At 33.0% G+C, this 27,055-nt stretch overlaps 2 protein-coding genes, 3 long non-coding RNA genes and 2 pseudogenes across 5 annotated transcripts; 4 read left to right on the plus strand and 3 right to left on the minus strand.

Moving 5' to 3' along the window:
* The first annotated feature begins 3,556 nt into the window (after window positions 1–3,556).
* On the plus strand, window positions 3,557–6,374 carry LOC124451426. The gene is made up of 3 exons (XR_006950456.1): window positions 3,557–3,744; window positions 3,919–3,984; window positions 6,040–6,374. It is a non-coding gene; the product is annotated as an uncharacterized LOC124451426 (long non-coding RNA).
* A 2,145-nt stretch (window positions 6,375–8,519) lies between these two features.
* On the minus strand, window positions 8,520–10,289 carry LOC124451293 (annotated as a pseudogene).
* Window positions 10,290–12,278: 1,989 nt separating this feature from the next.
* Window positions 12,279–13,689, minus strand: LOC124451291. Its single transcript, XR_006950396.1, has 3 exons — window positions 13,475–13,689; window positions 13,118–13,216; window positions 12,279–12,579 (listed from the first exon to the last, which is right to left on the minus strand). It is a non-coding gene; the product is annotated as an uncharacterized LOC124451291 (long non-coding RNA).
* Window positions 13,690–15,036: 1,347 nt separating this feature from the next.
* On the plus strand, window positions 15,037–17,073 carry LOC124450847 (threonine--tRNA ligase 1, cytoplasmic-like). Its single transcript, XM_047001511.1, has 6 exons — window positions 15,037–15,121; window positions 15,477–15,581; window positions 15,746–15,818; window positions 15,952–16,057; window positions 16,597–16,762; window positions 16,833–17,073. The coding sequence occupies exons 1-5, from the start codon at window positions 15,045–15,047 to the stop codon at window positions 16,740–16,742; spliced, it is 507 nt and encodes a 168-aa protein (XP_046857467.1). The 5' UTR covers window positions 15,037–15,044; the 3' UTR covers window positions 16,743–16,762; window positions 16,833–17,073.
* A 1,887-nt stretch (window positions 17,074–18,960) lies between these two features.
* LOC124450848 lies at window positions 18,961–20,505 on the plus strand. The gene is made up of 3 exons (XR_006950225.1): window positions 18,961–19,150; window positions 19,390–19,473; window positions 20,323–20,505. It is a non-coding gene; the product is annotated as an uncharacterized LOC124450848 (long non-coding RNA).
* A 917-nt stretch (window positions 20,506–21,422) lies between these two features.
* On the plus strand, window positions 21,423–23,362 carry LOC124452105 (threonine--tRNA ligase 1, cytoplasmic-like). The gene is given in 5 exon segments (XM_047002696.1): window positions 21,423–21,429; window positions 21,575–21,588; window positions 21,590–21,622; window positions 21,756–21,870; window positions 22,973–23,362. Coding segments are annotated over 5 exon segments (318 nt in total). The 3' UTR covers window positions 23,122–23,362.
* A 735-nt stretch (window positions 23,363–24,097) lies between these two features.
* Window positions 24,098–26,385, minus strand: LOC124451043 (annotated as a pseudogene).
* Window positions 26,386–27,055: the final 670 nt, after the last annotated feature.

Genomic DNA, 27,055 nt, shown 5'->3' on the forward strand with positions numbered 1-27,055 from the left:
ACATGCAATCGAAGAAGGATGGCCTCGCCACAAGCGTCGTTTTATATCTTCAGTAAGTACCGTTTGTCTTTTTTTTCTGTTTCTTAGGGTGTTTGTACTAACTTTAACAGAAAAATGTAATGACCTTGCCTATGGATTTTAGAAAACACTGCCCTAAATTTGTGGCCATCATTGACAGCTTTGAAATTTTTTGGATTGTGCATTAAATCCTCTCGCGAGGGTACAAACTTACTCATCGTACAAGCACCACAACAGGATTAAATACTTAACTGCGGTACTTCTCCAAGGTACAGTAAGCTTTAATTCTAGTGGCTGGGGAGGAAAAGTCATTGAAAACATTTGACTGAGAATAGTGGTCTTCTTGAAAAGCTCTTACCCGGAGATGTAATCTTAGCTGATAGGGGCTTTGCCATCCAGAAGTCGGTTTGGTTGTACTGTGCAACTATCAAGATGCCAGCTTTTACTAAGGGTAAAATACAGCTCAGTAGCATTGAAGTTGAACAAACATGAATTGCCAATGTGAAGATTCATGTGAAATGGGAAAATTATAAAGAAATATGCTCTTCTAAATTTAACTCAGCCAATGATTTAAGTTCAGATTTTAGGTAATTAAATTATTATAGGTATAAAGGTTAGCAATGTAGATTAGGCTAAAGATAATGAAATAAGATTGAAATAAGGATAACAAATTAAGATTTAGGCGAGATTTGAGAATTAAGATTACGACAAGAAATTGATATTAGGTTGAAAACTAGAGAAGGTTAAGATGAGGATTTATTGAATAGGCACAGTGTTGATTGAGGAACGAAAAGGGAGCCGTCAATTTAGTACGTACTCAAAAATTTTCTACACAAATATGCAATTTTTGGTAGACACTTTCCTTCTCTTCATTCGCAAATATATATTAAACGAGGGTTAAAGTCAGCTTTTATAGATAAAACTAATTCTTAAATTAATGCTAAGCTTACTGATTCCTGTTATCATAGCCAGTTTAGGTAAGCTATTCATATGCATATAATTTATGGAGAAACATACCTACTCGGAACCGAAATTAGATTGGAAATTATAAAATAAAAACAAAGAAACGCGTGCGCTGATTGGTCTAGAGCTGTGTTTGCATTAGCCTGTGCAAAACATATCCGAGCTTAACTAATCAAATCAATCATAACAATCAATCAGTCAAAGAGAATTTGCAAATGCATCATGAACGCATTTTAGAGGAAAATTAAAACGTTGAATTTGTCTGTTTCGCATTATTATTATTTTATAAAAGAAATAAAAGATGTTTTTCGTGTTTGCACAGGCTTATGCAAACCTCAGAGACGTTTGTGTGACGTTTGAGCAGGTCCTCGGTTTGCAAAAGCCTGTGCAAACACAGTAAACATCTTTCATTTCTTAAATGTCATTCGTACGTAACAAATTAGCAGCCCCAATTCATACTTTGGAGTACTTGCGTTGTTTACGTTTTGCTGGCAGGCAGATTTGTTTAAGTGCGCTTAAACACTACAAGCAACAATGGTTAACCTCTCATAGGATCAATCTGCCAGCAAATCGTTAACAGGGGAAGTCATCAATACACAAAGGTACGCCTTGACAATACACATTTTCACTTTTCTATTACTGCATACCAAATTGACGATTCTAGGTCACTGACGAGTTTCAAACTAATAAGAGTAAAATGTATAAATGTGTTTATTTCATGGCCTTTAAGGCCTTTTTCAAACGTCGAAATTTACATGCACCGAACGCATTAAAGACAAAAGGAAATGAAATAAAATTCTTCATTATCTTTTGTTTTATATGTGTTCGGCTCATGTAAAGTTCGGCGTTTGAAAACAGGCCTAAGATTTAATGTTATTCATATTTGATTTTAGAAAGCAGTTACATTTTTACCACGCACCTTCTAGATCAACAAATTTTTGAGACAAAAGCTCAACTTTACCTCCCATGAAATAATAAATACCCAGGTATGGCAAGCCGTTTGTAGCAATATTCAACCAAAAGAATTTCAACATTCAACAAACGCATTCAACTAAAATATTCAACTTTCAACAACAATATTAAACCTTCAACGAAAACATTCAATCTTCAACGAAAATCATTCAATCAATTAAGTAACGTTTCCGGCGGAAATCAGAAACTAGCATTGAGTTCTACACATGTCAATGAAGCGAACCAACGAGTACGAACGTTTTCACAAAATGGCCGGCGAGAAAGCCCATCTTCGTAAACTGTCAGACTGTTTAAATTAGGCTAGTGACTTAATGAAATTTTGCAACAGCTACAAACTTTGACCTCTTCCGACCGTTCGTTGCAGTCAACCGAGCATTGTCCAAGACCCGATACAGCAAGAAATCGATCATGCGAATCTTCATCTAGCCAGCATGTCAGTGTCGTGAGTTCCGCAGTTAACCGGGAAAGATTGATGATCCAGAAATCTTCCTCGAACGGCTTATACTCACGAGTAGGAAAAAAGAAAGGCTGAGAACAACAAAACCAGAATCGGAAACAAAAACAAAAAACCTCGTGTTATAAACAATCAAACTTCAAAGATTTTCGAGTTTGTCCATCTCCAATTAAGAGAATGCAAGGACACAGTTGAGACAATTGTGTACGAAGAAAAGATGGTGGCACTTCAAGGCTTCGTTGAGGTCATAAAAGCAGCTAGTGAGGTTGATCATTGTAAACTTGGGGAGGCAATTAAAATAAAATTTTCTCTCGTAACGGACATGGACTTTGAGTTTGTGCGCGCCAATCGCCGAAGAATAACAAAACCAGTTTGTGTCAGCGAATACAACTATCAGCAGATCAAGATGTATAAACTGCTATAACCAGAGAATGATTTGAACAAACTGAAAAAAATTTCAAGCGATACGTTCGAAATCACACATATTTTTGTATACGCAAATAAAAGTTTTTGCCTAGGGAGGGGCTCTTTATTTGATACTAACAAATTCATGCAAAAGATAACAGCATATAATTGTGACAAGATAATCAAAGTCTGTGTATTTATGTTTTGAAACTCATTGCTTATAACGATTTCTTTAAACAAAATTATAGATACTTTGACATGTTTTAAAACCAGACCAAAAACAGCACGTTTTAAGAGAGTGTGTTGTTTTATTCACATCATGAAATATCTAAAAATATAACAAACAACTATGATAGATGATAACATCAGCTGCAGGAGGAATTATTCTCGATTTCCTCAGAGAACTTTTATCGTGCATTGCTGGGGTTGCAACCATGCACATATATTCATTTGTCTTACATAGATACACGATCATGGCCAATTTTGCTTTTTAACAATAAAAAAAATGGTTAAAGTTTTATATGGATTTTGATGCTTGCGTTTTTAACTACTTTAAAACAGGCTGATATGTTGTTGTGTTTAAAAAAGGTAACTAATTCCGACTTTAATTCGCTGAATTATAAAATAGTAGAGATGATTTCTAATGAATAAGGAACGTCTATCATAACAATGATTTTGTTTTGTCTTCATATATTTGTTATATTTAATAAAAGACTTTTTATACGTTTTACCCAATCAATATTAGGAGAAATGAAGTCTAATGATGTCACATGACGTGAAAAAGAGAGAAATCATTCATATATACTTTCTATTCGACGTAGCAAAATCATTAATGTTCCTGGTGGAGTTGCTTTTAGAGTTCCTGGTCAGCTTGTTTTGAGTAATTTTTGGTCATCGACACTAAGTTTTTCAAAGACTACAACTAAGTTGAAGTAATTTCTTGCTTAACAAGAATTTCAATTAGGTCTGCTGTTTATATCTTTTATTTCCATCCATTAGCTAAGGTATGAATTCCCTGACTAAAACATGGCACATTCTCTTTTACATGTCAACTGAACATCAACTTCACTCTCAGTTATCGATGATTTCTTTTTATTTCACTGTAGACAAAATGGCGATGCTTAACAAGCTTTTCGCAGTTACTTTACTTATGACCATCTCCGTTTGCTCAGGTTGGTGTTCAGTAATTTTTCTTCAAATCGACCATTTATATTTTTTTCTTTTCCGTTTGACAAATGTGTTAAAGGAAATTGAAAAGTTGTTGGTATACATCCTCTTAGCGGTGGTGACCTTTGTCCTCTCTTTGATGTTTTTGACTGTTTGTACAGCTAAAAGAAACATTTTTGCACTGATCTTTTGAATTTGTCGAATGAATAAAGAATGTCTTTCATAGCGATAATTATGTTATGCCTTCATAATTGATATTTTTAGCGCTCTAACCTTTTCTTAAAGTTAATGAAAAATATTTACTTTCCAACCAATCAACATGGCAGAAAATGAATTTTGATTATGTCACAAGAGCGTCAAAGTGACGTGAAAGCAACATAAATATTTTATATTCAACGTGGCAAAATCATAGTCCTGGCAGACTTCCTTGTCGGCTTGTTTGTAGTATTTATAAAAAGTTGCTCGTGCTTTTACTAATGGTGGTGAAGACTTTTATTTCGTCCACCCATAGGAGCTTTTGACTGTTTATAATGCCAGCAGACACATCTTTGTGTTGATCACTTTCGAATTTATTACAATTTGATTTCGCAAAACGAGTTTTGATTTACTTTTACTAAGTCAATAGAAACTGGGTAACAAAAAGTTTTGTTCGTTTCTTAATTAAACAGTTCTTATAAAAACTTTACCATTCACGTATTACGAGCTGCTTGTATAAATAGATCGTCCATTTTAGTAGAGTTCTGATAAAAACTGTTGGTATTGATGTTGACTGACATTTGGACACTAATAGAGGTAGTCAACTTTAAAGTGAGTGTTGTGGTGACGTCATGCAAGTTCGTCAATAGAAAATATCAGAATGTGGCTTTACCCAGGCTTCATGCGACCGCATAAACAAATTAAGGTCCATTGAATGACAACTTTAAACTGCCATAACAATAAAATAATTTCTCCAAAAAAAGGAAAATCATCAAAAAGCTAGATATCACATATAGTTTCAACAACGGGAATAAAATTTTTGACGGTAGAGGTCTTTGATAGTATCATATTGATGCAAATGACTACATCATAATTTCGACGAGATAATTACAGCCTGTGTATTTATGTTTCTCAAAGTCTTCTTTGTCTCCCTCGGTATTTACAAAGAACTCTTTAAACACAATTAGATGCTTTCACATGTTTGTAAAAAAAACAACAAATCACTCATTTTCAGAGAGTGCGTTGTTTTACACACAGTAAAACATTTACAATATGATGAAAAACTTCAGTATAGAAAGATAATAGCGGGAATAGGAGGGAAGATTCTGGTAAATCTCAGAGATTTGATCGTACATTAAATGAACTTTTTCGTAATCATGAAAAGTAGAGATGACTTTCGATGAATAAAGAATATCTTTCATAGCGATAATTATGTTGTGTTTATATATTTCACATTTTTAGCCTGCAAACTTTTTCTTAAATTAATAAAAGTCTTTTCTAACCAAGCAGCATGGTGAGAAATAAATTTTGATGATGTCACCGGAACATCAAAGTGATACAAAGCATTCACAAATGCTTTCTATTCAACGTGGCAAAATGCTTTCTATTCAACGTGGCCAGCTTGTTCGAAGTATTTATAAAAGGAATTTATAGCAATGGCGGTGATGAGTTTAACTTCTCCAGTCTTTTGTGCTCTTGACTGTTTGTACAAAAACAGCTGACAGAAACATCTTTGCGCTAATCACTTTCGAATTTGTTTCAACTTGTTTTCGTAAAGCTAGTCAGTTTTAATTTAGCTTGTACTTCCTTACGTCAACATAAACTGTGCAGAAGTCTTCTCTAACGCGAAATGCATTGAGCTTTGTAACAAAAAGTTCCGTTCGGTTTTTAAATAGTTCCTAAAAGAACTCTACCATGTTATCCACAACGCTTGTTAGACACATATTTAATAAGTTTTTTTGTTACCTCTATTGATCTTTATGTCGACAATTATTTGTTATTCACTTAATTTATTATTAATATGACATAGCTTTAAAAACCAACAGCCCAGATATCGAAAAACCCGTATTTCAATGTTTTTACAGGCAGCCCAGACCAATGTTATGCGTGTCTTTACAATTCCAAAGCTCCAAAAGAACAACAAAAATGCGTTGGTGTAAAAATTCCATGCACCACCGGATATTGTTTCTCGGCAAAATACACCCAACTTAACAACACAGATGTAGTTGTAAAGGGATGTGACACAACAGCATTTGGATTTTGTCCGAATACAACAGAGGCTTGTCGAATATTACAGGGAGTAGGGGAATCGTGTTCCATTTCATGTTGTGACACTGATCTCTGTAACGGAGGAGCGACACAAACACCAATGAAGATCATTTTGGGTTTTGTCTTCTTAATTGTCATCGTTTTCTTGTATTGAACACCCAGTTTTGGATATACTGAATGTATTCTCATTAATTACATTTACCTACTTTTTTTTTGAAATATTTGATTGTAGACTAGAACCCCGATAACTCGAACAGAAAATTGTTTGGGTTAGTTAAAGTGGTGTTGAAAGGTCAATACTTAGATATATAGCAGTTTTTCTTTTCATTCATAATTCCAATTTTCTTTTACAAAGAGTTCATTTGTAATCAAATACTTTAAAAGTTCGTGCTTGTTATGTATAATTAAGAACTGCATAAACTTGATGAAAGTTGTAATTCAAATTATTCATTATGAATCTTTAAAGGCATATTGTGTTAATAAATGGGTAAATTTCTTGTTGTTTAAATCAAACCTACACGCTCGTCTTACAAAGTTTAAGTGAGAGTGATACAAAGAAATTTGACCAGGAAAAAGGAAATTAGTTCGAATTATTGTTGTAGGTAGCCGTTCATGCATTATATACAAGAGATAGTTTGGGTAAACCCTTTGGTTATATACAAAAGTGGACAAATTTTATTATGGACTATGTTGTTTGTGTTTTGAACTACAAAACAGAGTGATATTGTTGCGTTTAAAATAGTTATTTGATTTCAACTTTATTCCGTGGAATAATAAATAGTAGAGATGATTTCCGATGAGTAAAGGAACGCCTTTCCTAGCTATGATTATGTTGTGTATTTATATTTCGCATTTTTTGCGCGTAAACCTTTTCTTATTTAATGAAAGTATTATACTTTCTAACAAATCAATATGATGATAGTTAACTTCTAATCATTTCTATCATCTATTCTCATTTTTATTATCTATTTTGTAACACTAAGAGAAAAGTGTGGTAAGAATAGACCTATCTTTATTAACATTGGCTATTCCGTATTCTTACTGGACTAGTAAGCCGACGGTCATTTCGAATATTGTTCTGGTCCTTTACTGTGCAACTCATTGAGTTCTATAATAACTGGAGCGGCTATCTCAAGCGCGGCCTTAGATATTGCATGTTGTAAAAAACATGGCGGATTTCGTCCGTTGCCGCTGAGATTTACCGAAATTGACCGCTTTTCCGAAAATTTCACAATTTCCCACTCCCTCCTGAGGCAAGAGTGAGGAAAATGTATGTGTGTATTTGGGATTCGGCTAGCAATTTTTTGATGAAAATCACGATAAAAACCTACAATTCGTAACAGCGAGTCAACTGTGCTTGCTTTCCAGTCATCGGCTCCTGCGAGGAAAGCTATTAACTATAAACTATGTACGAAACAACTCTTTGAACGTTTTTAAACATCGTGTCTAATGTACATGTGCACGATGTGGACGATGTGGTCTCTTTTCAAGGTAAGGAGAAAGTCTTAAAGCCATGTCCAGCCGACAATTTAAAAAAGATAGTAAAAAACAAATTCTGAAGAAACAAGATATCTTGAGATGAAAAAATGTTAATGAAAACAAAACGCGAAGTGAACTGTAAATTTTCGATTTATTTCAAAGTCATCCACAGACAGAATGATAATCCAAACCATGCATACACATATATTAAGAAATGGTTTCTTAACACGGGACTTAAGGCTAGCAAAGAATTACAACTCTTCTCTTAAATTACAATACACTCATTCCACCAGTCTGGTCTCTTGTTTCAATTCATCCTTTTAAAATATGACAGCTCTTCCAACTCCGCTTTCGTAAATATCAAACTATTTAATTTCTTTTGCTTGACTTTCGTTACTTAATTCATTCATTGTAAATGAATTTAAGAACTTCGCGTAGTTACATGATTGGTCATTGTATAATTCATCAATTTTCAACAGATTTGTATCAACGCATACAGCCTCCTACTAGCTCAAGAAACAAACCAAAATATGAAAGAGAAGCGATCACGTTTGAGTGAAAACTTGATGGTAAAAAGTTGAAAAGTTGCTGATGGTTATCGCCATAAATTACGAATGGAAGAATTTACCACCACGATAAAATCAATATTACCACCACTGATAAAGTACCAGTGACCACTGATAAAGTACCAGTGACTACTGCCGCCAGTCTGCCAGTGACCAGTAGCATGTACGCGTACCTATTTTTCTATAATTGCGACGCATCATGGGATTTACATTCAAATTTATTTTTGCGAGTAAATTCATTTTATCTTTACCATAAAAATGTTGTTTTATTTCAAAAATCTTCGATTGTCAGACTTCGTGAGCTGACTAAATCTCGCAAGCGTTCGATCATGACCATGACCGACTTTTCACCGAGTACTTTGTTTTCACGTGTTCTGACGTTGACCGTGTCTGAGACCGTCTCTTTTTCACCAACAACTGTTTAAAAAACAACATGAAATCATTTAACCATCTATTTTGCTTGTTAAAATAGACAACACTTAAAAAGACAATGAACACAAAACAAACAAACAAAAATACAAACAACAAACAATCCAACAACAGCAAATGATAATACCTTACATTTTACCACTCGCGCATCAACTGACTACCAAGAACAACAAGTACTGACAAGTGACTGAAGTGAGCATCACAATGCACAACATTACAAGCAGCACTGACTATAGACAACGACTTACGTTAGAAAGTAGGTTAACAAACTCAAAACAAAAATCATTGAACAGAATACAAATATCAGCACCTTATAAACGGCTTACAAGCGAACAATTAATAAGTATACCACACAAACTAAAACATCCACATATTTCCCTCCCTGTCATGACGTCTAGAAAACAAATACGGCGAACCTGACTAATGTTGTGGAAACGTCAGTAAACTCTGAACACCAACAGTGGTTCCAAACCGTTATAATTTCTATTTATTTGTACAGTAAATAAAAAATAGTTTAAAAAGACTTTAATTCATACCAGGAATGAAGTTGTACTGTGAAAGTTGTGTATTGCGAACTTTCTTATTTAGTGTTGATCCGTGATCCAAGTCTGTATCAACGCGATAACCAGCGGCATGGAGCTTCTTTTGAATCTAAACATGACCAAAATGTCAATAAAAAAAAAGGACAAAAAAAATCCAATTCATAAAATAGCAACAATTTGTCCATAGCTGAATTTGCATTAGCTTGTGCAAGTTTGATCTAAGGCTTACTAAATTAAATTTACCTGCTCGGAATAATCATTATATTTACTACTGACAGGAAATACTACAACTTGAAGGGGAGAAAGCCATAAAATCCTAGAAAATAACAGAAAATGCAGTGCGTCAAAATTTTAAAATAAAGTAACGTAAAAATGATAAAAAATTTCCAAACAATTATGAAACTTTGTACCATTTTAATTTAACATTTTAAGGACATTTCATTTGCTTTAAGCTCTGGCACGAGCCAACAAAACACTCACCATTTTCCACCAAAGCTTTCAGCAAGAATAGCAATCATTTTTTCAACTGAACCTAGAATAGCTTGATGAATAATAACAGGATGTAATTTTTCATCTCCTTCACCACTGTGAATAGAGTAATAGAATATTGATAAATTACTAAATTGTTACAATTTGTAAAGATCTACAATTTCATGGAAACTTAAACTGTACCATAATCCTCTGACTATAATACACAGGCTTACATATACATATACTTATATGCGGGTGGGTTTGTTTGTGGGCGAGTTTGAATGCAGGTGGGACTTTCAGTGTTCAGCAATGTAGCAGGCTGCATATAAGTATATAGTATATATAAGCATATAAATATATAACAATAGGTTTCTATAGAAACAAATAATCATGCCACTGTTGGTTAAATGAATTAAGTATCAAGACCGTAGTGAGGTTATTCAACAAAAAGCTTACTGGCAAAACTAACCTAGCGTAAGTGACGTTGAATCTCTCAGGAAATTGGAAATCCAGTTCAATTGTTGCACATTGATGAGACCGTCTCTTGGGATCAAAAATTTTTACATTAATCTATAAATTGTGATAGCAATGAAATTATAAATTCACAATGGTATACATCTATAAACATAGAAAGCTTCATCCCCCATCCCCAGGATTTATCTGTCGTTTTTGACCAAACATATTCAAAGCTTCCATCAGTTTCTAATAAAATATAAAACTAACTCATTTAGTTAAACAATTAAAAATATTATCAATCATTAAACATTTTCGATATTTCTGACAAGACAACTAAAAAACATTGTAAAGGCTGCATTTATGTTCGCTGTAAACAAATTGCCTCCCTTTTTTGGGAGGTAAACAAACCAATCTGTATGACAAATCAACAAATGAAAACATTCTATATTTTATTTCATTCTTGAATAACTGTCTATACCTTTGATATCCATAAAGAGGAATTGCACACAATGAAACAAATGTAGCTTGATTAAATAGTTCATTGGTTGCAACCATTGAGTTGTAATGTTTGAAATGTTCAAGGTTAGAAGCCATCTTGATTTCAGCAAGCGGAGACTGAAACAAGTTAATATTTTGGTTGAAATATTACCAAATACTAAATAAAATCAATAACAAGAAAACAATAACAATGATGAACCAAAATTGTTAAAGAACATATTTTAAGTAAAAATGACTCATGCAAGGTACTCAAATGTTCAACTCATGATGGTGAAAATATAAAAAAACATGGAGATAAAATAAATCATGACAATCAATAGATCTGCACTTAGGTAATAATAGCTGCAGATTCAAATTTATAAACAGTGTGTGAAGCAGTGACTAAAATATTTTGGCAATCAAATGCACTTGAAAGCCCAGGCAGGTTAGCTAAAGTCCCTCGGTGCTACAAGTCTTGTGACTTTTACTACAAAATATGCCTCAGCTTTCAAGTACATTTAATCACTAAGTTACCTCACTACCGTGCATCGTTTTACTTATAAAAATATTGCACACGCTAGCTAAAATGTAGATCCCATTAACTACATACATGTATGGTCTTATATGAGCCAGTTTTAAATACTCAAAGAATATTTAGGCAATCAGAGAGTAAAATATTTTTACCTTACTCTGAAGAAAGCAGTTTTACTTATGAGTCTTTTTATCACAGGGATACGTCGGTATAAAATTTTCACCACTAAAATGTTTCAAATTCCAAATTGGTGAAGTGTTGACTCTGTAGTAAGCTGGTCGATACAACTCATACGTAACGCATCAATTTGCTGTTTAAAATCATCATAGAACTCATGCAGATAGATTGGATTCACATAGCCAGAATAACAACCAATAACTTTTAGCTTCCAGAACAATTCGGTGAATTCACCACAAATGTGAGTCTGCTACGTGAAGATAGTTGCCTTGTATATGCCTCAAGTCTTTTTTACGCTTCAAATTGCATCCTTGAACGCCTTATTTTATACAGTTCAGCCAACATTTATCTATTCTTGCCATAAAATCATTAAGTGTGCTCCAAATTGACTGAAAATAAAATTGTTCAGCATACGCCATTTTGAAAGCATGTCTATACTTATCCACTATCATCCATTGTAACCACTATCAACATCCTAATTTCATTGGTCAAAAATATTCACATGTTTGATTTACTTTTGCCTTTCATTTATGTCATTTCCAGATATGAATTTTCTTATTCGTCCAAAGTTCAATCAATAAATGGTCAAAACAAAATTTTCGATACGTGCCACGCCTTAACAGCTTTCTCTAATCTTCTAAGTTGACTTTTTATAACAAATTGATATGTGGTTAATCTCTTTTACCACGACTTTTGTTGTAGATCGACAACTTTTTGCATTAGAATATTTCACAATAAAAAAACCGTCTGTGAAAAACTATAATTTTAAAATTGTAGTTGTTCATTCCTTTTTATGCAAGAGAAACCGCAAGTTATTAGCAGCCTTACAGATCTTGTATGTATTCCTGAAGTTACATTTAAGAAATATTGAATATATTTGCAATAACTGTTTTGGACTAAACAGCCCAAAAGTGTAAGAGATTGAGTTCAAAGATGTTTCATCTCCTTAATGAATGACTAAGGTGTTTCACTTGCACGTCAAACGTTTTTAACAAAATTTAACTTTAGTAACTGTAAACATATAACAAACTTAATGTAATGTTAGAAACATTGTTAGACAAAAAATCTGTTCTATAGTTCAATGTTGAGAAGCACATGTACACAACAGAGAAATGATGTTTATACAGAATATTTTGCAGAAAAGCTTTGTGTTTATAATACACAGCAAAGTTCAAAATCACCTAGTAAAGATCCTGCAAGTGCTATATACTGTTTTTGTGCATCAACCTAAAAGAAAAGTTCAATTTAAAAGTATTCATTACATGCAATGGAAGTTTTTTTCAAAAGTACATAGGTATTTGATAGAGAATCAATGGTCACATTTGCATTTTTTTTCCTGCATCACCAATACTAAGAATGTCAAGTACAAAATTTTACTCTCCTAAATGTTAAGGAATTCTTTGCAAATACAAATAGGGGAAATCATTCAGATTGCATGGCTTGGAGAGAAACTATGTATATTAAAACTATTGAAAAGCACAGATTTACATGTAGATATTTAAGCTGTATGTTCCGGTAGGTCTATATGTACTTATAATTTCCGGAAGACCCACACACTCAGTTCTTAATTAACAGTGTGCTGTCAACTTTGAACAAAACAACTTTTTTACTGTAAATAATTTGATGACGATAGATTTTAGTAAGACTTGTGAAAGTGTTCAATAAAATTGTTGAAACATACAGTTCTTTGGTGATGTTTGAAACTAGATACATATTGAATGTTCATTATAAGATAAGTGCAGCCTTTCTTAAACTAAATATTCACCTGTGATAAATCACCCAAATCGTTCCACGCATTCCATATTGACTTTCCAACAAAGTCCAAAATCTCAGGCTTTGGTGTATTACATTTGCCTAAAGAACCCTGGAAATGATATATTGTTATTTGGGCTCCTCTTATTTTTCATTTGATTGTATAGTATGGTGGGACTGTGAACAGTTATAAATGAAAAAATTGACTGTGCCTTTGCAAAAATGTGATTCAACTGCAATGATGCACATTGTGTATCAAAAATGTAAAGTCACCATTTAATTGAAGAACTTGTAGGTAGGAGATACAACAACTAATGTTCAAACTTTATGTAAAAACCGGATACAATATCTTTATGAATCGGTAAAACACCTGCTTAAAAGGGCGTACATCTTCAACTTCAATTCATTCCCTGGATCTTGAGTTAAAGATCCTACTTTGTCTTTTGCTTCTTTAAACTGGTGGGAGATTACAGAAAACTTTCCAACCATCTTCGTAAAAATGTGTTCAGGTTTAAATAAGGTCGAGATAGATAATTCAATATACCACGACGAAAAATTGCATGTAATTTACAAACTCTTGGCTTCACGTTCATTTGCTATCATAAAATTTACAATAAATATTTTTTTATTATTGATTGAACTTTGGACGAATAAGAAAATTCATATCTGGAAATGACATAAATGAAAGGCAAATGTAAATCAAACATGTGAATATTTTTGACCAATGAAATTAGGATGTTGATAGTGGTTACAATGGATGATAGTGGATAATTATAGACATGCTTTCAAAATGGCGTATGCTGAACAATTTTATTTTCAGTCAATTTGGAGCACACTTAATGATTTTATGGCAAGAATAGATAAATGTTGGCTGAACTGTATAAAATAAGGCGTTCAAGGATGCAATTTTGAAGCGTAAAAAAGACTTGAGGCATATACAAGGCAACTATCTTCCCGTAGCAGACTGACATTTGTGGTGAATTCACTGAATTGTTCTGGAAGCTAAAAGTTATTGGTTGTTATTCTGGCTATGTGAATCCAATCTATCTGCATGAGTTCTATGATGATATTAAACAGCAAATTGATGCGTTACGTATGAGTTGTATCGACCATCTTACTACACAGTCAACACTTCACCAACACTTTTAGTGGTGAAAATTTTATACCGACGTATCCCTGTGATAAAAAGACTCATAAGTAAAACTGCTTTCTTCAGAGTAAGGTAAAAATATTTTACTCTCTGATTGCCTAAATATTCTTTGAGTATTTAAAACTGGCTCATATAAGACCATACATGTATGTAGTTAATGGATCTAAATTTTAGCGTCTGCAATATTATTGTAAGTAAAACGATGCACGGTAATGAGGTAACTTAGTGATTAAATGTACTTGAAAGCTGAGGCATATTTTGTAGTAAAAGTCACAAGACTTGTAGCACCGAGGGACTTTAGCTAACGTTTCAAACATTACAACTCAATGGTTGCAACCAATGAACTATTTAATCAAGTTACATTTGTTTCATTGTGTGCAATTCCTCTTTATGGATATCAAAGGTATAGACAGTTATTCAAGAATGAAATAAAATATAGAATGTTTTCATTTGTTGATTTGTCATACAGATTGGTTTGTTTACCTCACAAAAAAGGGAGGCAATTTTTTACAGCGAACATAAATGCAGCCTTTACAATGTTTTTTAGTTGTCTTGTCAGAAATATTGAAAATCTTTAATGGTTGATAATATTTTTAATTGTTTAACTAAATGAGTTAGTTTTATACTTTATTAGAAACTGATGGAAGCTTTGAATATGTTTGGTCAAAAACAACAGATAAATCCTGGGGATGGGGGATGAAGCTTTCTATGTTTATAGATGTATACCATTGTGAATTTATAATTTCATTGCTATCACAATTTATAGATTAATGTAAAAATTTTTGATGCTATGAGACGGTCTCATCAATGTTCAACAATTGAACTGGATTTCCAATTTCCTGAGAGATTTAACCTCACTTACGCTAGGTTAGTTTTGCCAGTAAGCTTTTTGTTGATTAATCTCACTACGGTCTTGATACTTAATTCATTTAACCAACAGTGGCATGATTATTTGTTTCTATAGATACCTATTGTTATATATTTATATGCTTATATATACTATATACTTATATGCAGCCTGCTACATTGCTGAACACTGAAAGTCCCACCTGCATTCAAACTCGCCCACAAACAAACCCACCCGCATATAAGTATATGTATATGTAAGCCTGTGTATTATAATCAGACGATTATGGTACAGTTTAAGTTTCCATGAAATTGTAGATCTTTACAAATTGTAACAATTTAGTAATTTATCAATATTCTATTACTCTATTGACAGTGGTGAAGGAGATGGAAAATTACATCCTGTTATTATTCATCAAGCTATTCTAGGTTCAGTTGAAAAAATGATTGCTATTCTTGCTGAAAGCTTTGGTGGAAAATGGTGAGTGTTTTGTTGGCTCGTGCCAGAGCTTAAAGCAAATGAAATGTCCTTAAAATGTTAAATTAAAATGGTACAAAGTTTCATAATTGTTTGGAAATTTTTTATCATTTTTACGTTACTTTATTTTAAAATTTTGACGCACTGCATTTTCTGTTATTTTCTAGGATTTTATGGCTTTCTCCCCAACAAGTTGTAGTAATTCCTGTCAGTAGTAAATATAATGATTATTCCGAGCAGGTAAATTTAATTTAGTAAGCCTTAGATCAAACTTGCACAAGCTAATGCAAATTCAGCTATGGACAAATTGTTGCTATTTTATGAATTGGATTTTTTTTGTCCTTTTTTTTATTGACATTTTGGTCATGTTTAGAAGCTCCATGCCGCTGGTTATCGCGTTGATACAGACTTGGATCACGGATCAACACTAAATAAGAAAGTTCGCAATGCACAACTTTCACAGTACAACTTCATTCCTGGTATGAATTAAAGTCTTTTTAAACTATTTTTTATTTACTGTACGAATAAATAGAAATTAAAATGGTTTGGAACCACTGTTGGTGTTCAGAGTTTACTGACGTTTCCACAACAATAGTCAGGTTCGCCGTATTTGTTCTCTAGACGTCATGGAAGAGAGGGAATTATGTGGATGTGTTAGCTTGTGTGGTATACTTATTAATTGTTAGCTTGTAAGCCGTTTTTAAGGTGCTGATATTTGTATTCTGTTCAATGATTTTTGTTTTGAGTTTGTTAACCTACTTTCTAACGTAAGTCGTTGTCTATAGTCAGTGCTGCTTGTAATGTTGTGCATTGTGATGCTCACTTGTCAGTACTTGTTGTTCCTGGTAGTCAGTTGATGCGCGAGTTGTAAAATGTAAGGTATTATCATTTGCTGTTGTTGGATTGTTTGTTGTTTTTATTTTTGTTTGTTTGTTTTGTGTTCATTGTCCTTTTAAGTGTTGTCTATTTTAAAAAGCAAAATAGATGGTTAAATGATTTCATGTTGTTTTTTAAACAGTTGTTGGTGAAAAAGAGACGGTCTCAGACACGGTCAACGTCAGAACACGTGACAACAAAGTACTCGGTGAAAAGTCGGTCATGGCTATGATCGAACGCTTGCAAGATTTAGTCAGCTCACGAAGTCTGACAATCGAAGATTTTTGAAATAAAACAACATTTTTATGGTAAAGAAAAAATGAATTTACTCGCAAAAATAAATTTGAATGTAAATCCCATGATGCGTCGCAATTATAGAAAAATAGGTACGCGTACATGCTACTGGTCACTGGCAGACTGGGGGCAGTGGTCACTGGTACTTTATCAGTGGTCACTGGTACTTTATCAGTGGTGGTAATATTGATTTTATCGTGGTGGTAAATTCTTCCATTCGTAATTTATGGCGATAACCATCAGCAACTTTTCAAATTTTTACAATCAAGTTTTCACTCAAACGAGATCGCTTCTCTTTCATATTTTGGCTTGTTTCTTGAGCTAGTAGGAGGCCTTATGCGTTGATACAAATCTGTTGAAAATTGATGAATTATACAATGACCAATCATGTAACTACGCGAAGTTCTTAAATTCATTAATAATGAATATTTTTGAAAATTTGTTGAAAAAAGTAGAGTTGCCATATTGAATAATTCCGACGAGCTCACGATCGGAAATTATCGTCGTGACGTCCTAATTCTTTCTCAAAAACGAGATAGTTTTCCCGCGTCGTTCAGGCCAGAATGGGAACTTGTTCACTATATCTCTGTAAAGAAACGACGATTTTAGTGTTGAAATATATGTTGTTGTTTGTGTCTTATTTAGTTTTAAAAACGGCTAACTTATCTACTACTTGACGTACCGAAAGGTTTCTTTTTTTTCGTCCCTAATAGCTAGCCGAAAAGCAGAATTCGGAAGCAGACAAAGATAGTTGTGCTCGACTTCGACAAAGATATTTGTGTTCGACTTCGACCAAGATATTTGTGCTCGACTTCGACAAAGATGGTGTGCGTTTGACAAAGACGAAAGCAAGAGGTGAATAATTTATTTTTCTTAACACTTATCAAAAATAAGTTTTAGCTTTGCTATGTTTAAGGCTATTTTGTATTTGGACAAACGACATTCTTGGAATAAAATCGAAAGGGAATATTGTTTAGTCCAAGACAAAGAACGTCACAAACTTATGACAGCAACATTTGCATACTTTTCTAAGATTGACGATGAACTGCTTGCATGAACGATCCCTATGCGCATATTAGCAATCAAACATCACTTGTGCAAACAATAAAACTGTTTTGTTCATTAAAAAGAACAATTGTCAGTTTAAGGATTACACTTTACCGGATTCGCTCAACACGACATCTTCATTTGCTTTCAAGTGTTAACTGTTCGGAGTAAAAGCTTATTAAGCTGATGGATTTAGTCTATTTGATTGTGTTTCTGACGTTGAACAATTTCACTGCCTTTTAATACATAGAATTTTCAACCTGCTACGATAGCAATGTAATCCGGTATAGTGTAAACGGAGCCTCAATCATTTTATAGCAAGAATATTTAAATGTTGGCTAAAATGTATAAAAAAACGCGACTTCGGGCAAGGATGTATTTGGGAAGCGATGTTAGCGATCAAAAATGGACTGGAGGCATGAGTATATAAAAGACAGCTATCTTCACGTAGTAGACTGAGTTTGGTGGTGAATTATTCTGGAAAACTAAAACCTATTGAATTGCATTGTGAAAAGTTGAAAACTATCTTTATATCTGCGTAAGTTCTATCAAGATTTTAAACAACAAATAGTTGCTTTACGTATGATTTTTGTCGACGAACGTCTAGATGCTGGATGCTATAGATTGAAATATCTGGGAAAATGTTGATAGTGAGAATTTCATAGCGACGTATGCACGTGATAAAAAACCAATAAAGAAAAACTTTGCTATGCAGAGGAATGTAAAGATATTTTACTCGCAGAATTACTATATATTCTTCAACAAAGTAGTTCATACTACAGCGATGAAAAATATAAAGCGTCGTATTTAACGCAAACCTTGGTTAAACCAGGGTTAGTTGACACATGTGCACTTGTATAATATGTCCAAATGAAAATGTTTTGTGGAATTCCCCTTCATTTGGTAAAATATTATCGCAGTGGGCCAAGATCGTCCCTCGTTTCGACAGTCATTTGCTATTCGTACTGGAGCTCTAGAATCTTACTGTTTTTAGTCGTAAATGTGACCAATTCTTCATTCGTTTTCTTGTTATTGTGTAATGCTTAACATAGCAAAACAAAGACTAGCTATATAAAGCTACACTTACAAACATTTCATATTCCAGCTGCAAGACCCGTAACAGACTATGACAAATGTTTGTTTGGAGAAAAAATATTAACATATCTTGTCGAGTCTCCATTTGTGAATATCCATTTGAGAAATGCTTGCAAGAATATGGACTACAAGATTACAAGAATAAAATGCGGAATGGAAACGAAAGATTAGAATACACATTGAACTTCAAAAACAAAGGAACTAGGCTTTATAATGTGGCTACAATTGACTACATTTCATACATTGGTTCAATGGTTAAGGTATGGATTAGGGTCAGGCTTAGATTATGATTAGTTTAAGTGTTAAGATTAGGGTTAGAATTGTTTAAAAGTTTCTTATAAACGTAGAATTAGTCAAACTTATCAACACTTTGTTATGCCCCTCGTAATATCGGTGACAATGTTAAAGATGTTTATATTTCTCTTCATAACTTTGTGTCTGCATATTTTCTACATAAACAAACTGCTTTAATATTTATGACAGATATTATAATTCGTAGATCGAGGTAGAAGAACTCCTTGAAAATGAAACTTCCAACATTGAAACAAAATCAAGCATGGCAGAAGAGAAACAACGACGCTAGGTTAAACATAGCTTGATGAAATTGAACGTAGTTGAAGCACCTAACATACGCTCGAGAGTTTTGGATAAACACTTGTCAACCACTGAAAACTCGAATGATTCCAAGCATGTTTACCACATAAAGGCTCCAGCGAGGCAGGCTGTTGCGGCATATCGAAACATCGATAAATTTTGGGGGTTTTTTTTATTATCGGTTTAGCGATATTGGTTTTTTCGGTATATCGATGTACCGAAAATATCGAAAAAATATGAAAATATTCGTTGTTTTCAAAACAACAAAAAGAACTTTTACAAAAATAGGAATTCACCCCCCTGAAAATATAATTTTATCATATTTCAAAATTTTCATCAAAAAAAAAATTTATCATTTTGAACAGATTTTCCACAACAATAAAAACTTTTACAAAAATAGGAATTCCACCCCTGAAAATGAATTTTATCATATTTCAAACTTTTCATAAAAAGACTATAATTTATGCATTTGAACAGATTTTCCGCAACAAAAAGATTTTTTGTAAAAATAGGAATTACACCTCCCCTAAGAATGAATATAATCATATTTGAAAATTTTTATCAAAAAACTACAATTTATGCATTTGAACAGGTTTTCGAAAAAAAAAACTTTTACAAAAATAAGAATTCCACTCCTACTGAAAATAAATTTTATCATACTTCAAAATTTTTTTATATTTTCACCATCATGAGTTGAACATTTGAGTTACCTTGCATGAGTCGTTTTTACTTAAAATATGTTCTTTAACAATTTTGGTTCATCATTGTTATTGTTTTCTTGTTATTGATTTTATTTAGTATTTGGTAATATTGCAACTAAAATATTAACTCGTTTCAGTCTCCGCTTGCCGAAATCAAGATGGCTTCTAACCTTGAACATTTCAAACATTACAACTCAATGGTTGCAACCGATGAACTATTCAATCAAGTTACATTTGTTTCATTGTGTGCAATTCCTCTTTATGGATATCAAAGGTATAGACAGTTATTCAAGAATGAAATAAAATATAGAATGTTTTCATTTGTTGATTTGTCATACAGATTGGTTTGTTTACCTCCCAAAAAAGGGAGGGACTTTGTTTACAGAGAACATAAATGCAGCCTTTACAATGTTTTTTAGTTGTCTTGTTAGAAATATCGAAAATGTTTAATGATTGATAATATTTTTAATTGTTTAACTAAATGAGTTAGTTTTATAATTTATTAGAAACTGGTGGAAGCTTTGAATATGTTTGGTCAAAAACGACAGATAAATCCTGGGGATGGGGGATGAAGCTTTCTATGTTTATAGATGTATACCATTGTGAATTTATAATTTCATTGCTATCACAATTTATAGATTAATGTAAAAATTTTTGATGCTATAAGACGGTCTCATCAATATGCAACAATTGAACTGGTTTTCCAATTTCCTGAGAGATTCAACGTCACTTACGCTAGGTTAGTTTTGCCAGTAAGCTTTTTGTTGAATAACCTCACCATGGTCTTGATACTTAATTCATTTAACCAACATTGGCATGATTATTTGTTTCTATAGAAACCTATTGTTATATATTTATATGCTTATATTTACTATATACTTATATGCAGCCTGCTACATTGCTGAGCACTGAAAGTCCCACCTGCATTCAAACTCGCCCACAAACAAACCCACCCGCATATAAGTATATGTATATGTAAGCCTGTGTATTATAGTCAGAGGATTATGGTACAGTTTAAGTTTCCATGAAATTGTAGATCTTTACAAATTGTAACAATTTAGTAATTTATCAACATTCTATCACTCTATTGACAGTGGTGAAGGAGATGAAAAATTACATCCTGTTATTATTCATCAAGCTATTCTAGGTTCAGTTGAAAAAATGATTGCTATTCTTGCTGAAAGCTTTGGTGGAAAATGGCGAGTGTTTTCTTGGCTCATACCAGAGCTTAAAGCAAATGAAATGTCCTTAAAATATTAAATTAAAATGGTACAAAGTTTCATAATTGTTTGGAAATTTTTTATCATTTTTACGTTACTTTATTTTAAAATTTTGACGCACTGCATTTTCTGTTATTTTCTAGGATTTTATGGCTTTCTCCCCTTCAAGTTGTAGTAATTGCTTGTCAGTAGTAAATATAATGATTATTCCGAGCAGGTAAATTTAATTTAGTAAGCCTTAGATCAAACTTGCACAAGCTAATGCAAATTCAGCTATGGACAAATTGTTGCTATTTTATGAATTGAATTTTTTTTGTCCTTTTTTTTATTGACATTTTGGTCATGTTTAGATTCAAAAGAAGCTCCATGCCGCTGGTTATCGCGTTGATACAGACTTGGATCACGGATCAACACTAAATAAGAAAGTTCGCAATGCACAACTTTCACAGTACAACTTCATTCCTGGTATGAATTAAAGTCTTTTTAAACTATTTTTTATTTACTGTACAAATAAATAGATATTAAAAAGGTTTGGAACCACTGTTGGTGTTCAGAGTTTACTGACGTTTCCACAACATTAGTCAGGTTCGCCGTATTTGTTTTCTAGACGTCATGAAAGAGAGGGAAATATGTGGATGTTTTAGTTTGTGTGGTATACTTATTAATTGTTCGCTTGTAAGCCGTTTATAAGGTGCTGATATTTGTATTCTGTTCAATGATTTTTGTTTTGAGTTTGTTAACCTACTTTCTAACGTAAGTCGTTGTCTATAGTCAGTGCTGCTTGTAATGTTGTGCATTGTGATGCTCACTTGTCAGTACTTGTTGTTCTTGGTAGTCAGTTGATGCGCGAGTTGTAAAATGTAAGGTATTATCATTTGCTGTTGTCGGATTGTTTGTTGTTTGTCTTTTTGTTTGTTTGTTTTGTGTTCATTGTCTTTTTAAGTGTTGTCTACTTTAAAAAGCATAAATATGAAGACATAAAATTTAAAAAACTGAGGCTTTTAAAAACAGCAAATGATAATACCTTACATTTTACAACTCGCGCATCAACTGACTACCAAGAATAACAAGTACTGACAAGTGAGCATCACAATGCACAACATTACAAGCAGCACTGACTATAGACAACGACTTACGTTGGAAAGTAGGTTAACAAACTCAAAACAAAAATCATTGAACAGAATACAAATATCAGCACCTTATAAACGGCTTACAAGAAGCAATTAATAAGTATACCACACAAACTAAAACATCCACATATTCTCTGTCATGACGTCTGAAACAAATACGGCGAACCGACTAATGTTGTGGAAACGTCAACCTGAACACCAACAGTGGTTCCAAACTCTTTAATTTTATTTATTTGTACAGTAAATCAAAAAATAAAAAGACTTTAATTCATACCAGAATGAAGTTTACTGTGAAAGTTGTAGTTTGTTGAAGTTTGCTGTTGTTGGATTGTTGTTTGTTTGTATTTTGTTTGTTTGTGTTCATTGTCTTTTTAAGTGTTGTCTACTTTAAAAAGCAAAATAGATGGTTAAATGATTTCATGTTGTTTTTTAAACAGTTGTTGGTGAAAAAGATACGGTCTCAGACACGGTCAACGTCAGAACACATGACAACAAAGTACTCGGTGAAAAGTCGGTCATGGCCATGATCGAATGCTTGCGCAAAAATAAATTTGAATGTAAATCCCATGATACGTCGCAATTATAGAAAAATAGGTACGCGTACATGCTATTGGTCACTGGCAGACTGGCGGCAGTGGTCACTGGTACTTTATCAGTGGTGGTAATATTGATTTTATCGTGGTGGTAAATTCTTCCATTCGTAATTTATGGCGATAACCATCAGCAACTTTTCAACTTTTTACCATCAAGTTTTCACTCAAACGAGATCGCTTCTCTTTCATATTTTGGCTTGTTTCTTGAGCTAGTAGGAGGCTGTATGCGTTGATACAAATCTGTTGAAAATTTATGAATTATACAATGACCAATCATGTAACTACGCGAAGTTCTTAAATTTATTAATAATGAATATTTTTGAAGATTTGTTGAAAAAAGTAGAGTTGCCATATTGAATAATTCCGACGAGCTCACGATCGGAAATTTTCGTCGTGACGTCCTAATTCTTTCTCAAAAACAAGATAGTTTTCCCGCGTCGTTCAGGCCAGAATGGGAACTTGTTCACTATATCTCTGTAAAGAAACGACGATTTTAGTGTTGAAATATATGTTGTTTGTGTCTTATTTAGTTTTAAATACGGCTAACTACTTTGTTGAAGAATATATAGTAATTCTGCGAGTAAAATATCTTTACCTTCCTCTGCATAGCAAAGTTTTTCTTTATTGGTTTTTTATCACGTGCATACGTCGCTATGAAATTCTCACTATCAAGATTTTCCCAGATATTTGCAATCTATAGCATCCAGGATCTAGACGTTCGTCGACAAAAATCATACGTAAAGCAACTATTTGTTGTTTAAAATCGCACACCATCTTTGTCGAAGTCGAGCACAAATATCTTGGTCGAAGTCGAAAACAAGTATCTTGGTCGAAGTCGAACACAAATATCTTTGTCGAAGTCGAGCACAACTATCTTTTTCGGCTTCCAAATGCTGCTTTTCGGCTAGCTTTTAGGGACCACAAAAAAGAAACCTTTTGGTACGTCAAGTAGTAGATAAGTTAGCCGTATTTAAAACTAAATAAGACACAAACAACATATATTTCCAACACTAAAATTGTCGTTTCTTTACAGAGATATAGTGAAGAAGTTCTCATTCTATCCTGAACGACGATGGAAAACTACCTCGTTTTTGAGAAAGAATTAGACGTCACGACGATAATTTCCGATCGTGAGCTCGTCGGAATTATTTAATATGGCAACTCTACTTTTTTCAACAAATCTTCAAAAATATTCATTATTAATGAATTTAAGAACTTCGCGTAGTTACATGATTGGTCATTGTATAATTCATCAATTTTCAACAGATTTGTATCAACGCATACAGCCTCCTACTAGCTCAAGAAACAAGCCAAAATATGAAAGAGAAGCGATCTCGTTTGAGTGAAAACTTGATGGTAAAAAGTTGAAAAGTTGCTGATGGTTATCGCCATAAATTACGAATGGAAGAATTTACCACCACGATAAAATCAATATTACCACCACTGATAAAGTACCAGTGACCACTGCCGCCAGTCTGCCAGTGACCAATAGCATGTACGCGTACCTATTTTTCTATAATTGCGACGTATCATGGGATTTACATTCAAATTTATTTTTGCGCAAGCATTCGATCATGGCCATGACCGACTTTTCACCGAGTACTTTGTTGTCATGTGTTCTGACGTTGACCGTGTCTGAGACCGTATCTTTTTCACCAACAACTGTTTAAAAAACAACATGAAATCATTTAACCATCTATTTTGCTTTTTAAAGTAGACAACACTTAAAAAGACAATGAACACAAAACAAACAAACAAAAATACAAACAACAAACAATCCAACAACAGCAAATGATAATACCTTACATTTTACAACTCGCGCATCAACTGACTACCAAGAACAACAAGTACTGACAAGTGAGCATCACAATGCAAAACATTACAAGCAGCACTGACTATAGACAAAGACTTACGTTAGAAAGTAGGTTAACAAACTCAAAACAAAAATCATTGAACAGAATACAAATATCAGCACCTTATAAACGGCTTACAAGCGAACAATTAATAAGTATACCACACAAACTAAAACATCCACATATTTCCCTCTCTGTCATGACGTCTAGAAAACAAATACGGCGAACCTGACTAATGTTGTATAAACGTCAGTAAACTCTGAACACCAACAATGGTTCCAAACCTTTTTAATTTCTATTTATTTGTACAGTAAATAAAAAATAGTTTAAAAAGGCTTTAATTCATACCAGGAATGAAGTTGTACTGTGAAAGTTGTGCATTGCGAAGTTTGTTATTTAGTGTTGATCCGTTATCCAGGTCTGTATCAACGCGATAACCAGCGGCATGGAGGTTCTTTTGAATCTAAACATGACCAAAATGTCAATAAAAAAAAAGGACAAAAAAAATCCAATTCATAAAATAGTAACAATTTGTCCATAGCTGAATTTGCATTAGCTTGTGCAAGTTTGATCTAAGGCTTACTAAATTAAATTTACCTGCTCGGAATAATCATTATATTTACTACTGACAGGAATTATTGCAACTTGAAGGGGAGAAAGCCATAAAATCCTAGAAAATAACAGAAAATGCAGTGCGTCAAAATTTTAAAATAAAGTAATGTAAAAATGATAAAAAATTTCCAAACAATTATGAAACTTTGTACCATTTTATTTCAACATTTTAAGGACATTTCATTTGTTTTAAGCTCTGGCATGAGCCAAGAAAACACTCACCATTTTCCACCAAAGCTTTCAGCAAGAATAGCAATCATTTTTTCAACTGAATCTAGAATAGCTTGATGAATAATAACAGGATGTAATTTTTCATCTCCTTCACCACTGTCAATAGAGTGATAGAATATTGATAAATTACTAAATTGTTACAATTTGTAAAGATCTACAATTTCATGGAAACTTAAACTGTACCATAATCCTCTGACTATAATACACAGGCTTACATATACATATACTTATATGCGGGTGGGTTTGTTTGTGGGCGAGTTTGAATGCAGGTGGGACTTTCAGTGTTCAGGAATGTAGCAGGCTGCATATAAGTATATAGTATATATAAGCATATAAATATATAACAATAGGTTTCTATAGAAACAAATAATCATGCCACTGTTGGTTAAATGAATTAAGTATCAAGACCGTAGTGAGGTTATTCAACAAAAAGCTTACTGGCAAAACTAACCTAGCGTAAGTGACGTTGAATCTCACAGGAAATTGGAAATCCAGTTCAATTGTTGCACATTGATGAGACCGTCTCATAGCATCAAAAATTTTTACATTAATCTAGAAATTGTGATAGCAATGAAATTATAAATTCACAATGGTATACATCTATAAACATAGAAAGCTTCATCCCCCATCCCCAGGATTTATCTGTCGTTTTTGACCAAATATATTCAAAGCTTCCATCAGTTTCTAATAAAGTATAAAACTAACTCATTTAGTTAAACAATTAAAAATATTATCAATCATTACACATTTTCGATATTTCTAACAAGACAACTAAAAAACATTGTAAAGGCTGCATTTATGTTCGCTGTAAACAAATTGCCTCCCTTTTTTGTGAGGTAAACAAACCAATCTGTATGACAAATCAACAAATGAAAACATTCTATATTTTATTTCATTCTTGAATAACTGTCTATACCTTTGATATCCATAAAGAGGAATTGCACACAATGAAACAAATGTAACTTGATTAAATAGTTCATTGGTTGCAACCAATGAGTTGTAATGTTTGTATTGTTCAAGGTTAGAAGCCATCTTGATTTCAGCAAGCGGAGACTGAAACGAGTTAATATTTTAGTTGCAATATTACCAAATACTAAATAAAATCAATAACAAGAAAACAATAACAATGATGAACCAAAATTGTTAAAGAACATATTTTAAGTAAAAACGACTCATGCAAGGTAACTCAAATGTTCAACTCATGATGGTGAAAATATAAAAAAATTTTGAA

The sequence above is a fragment of the Xenia sp. Carnegie-2017 genome, unplaced genomic scaffold, assembly GCF_021976095.1.
Source record: "Xenia sp. Carnegie-2017 unplaced genomic scaffold, XeniaSp_v1 HiC_scaffold_24, whole genome shotgun sequence".
Taxonomy (NCBI): Eukaryota; Metazoa; Cnidaria; class Anthozoa; order Malacalcyonacea; family Xeniidae; genus Xenia; species Xenia sp. Carnegie-2017.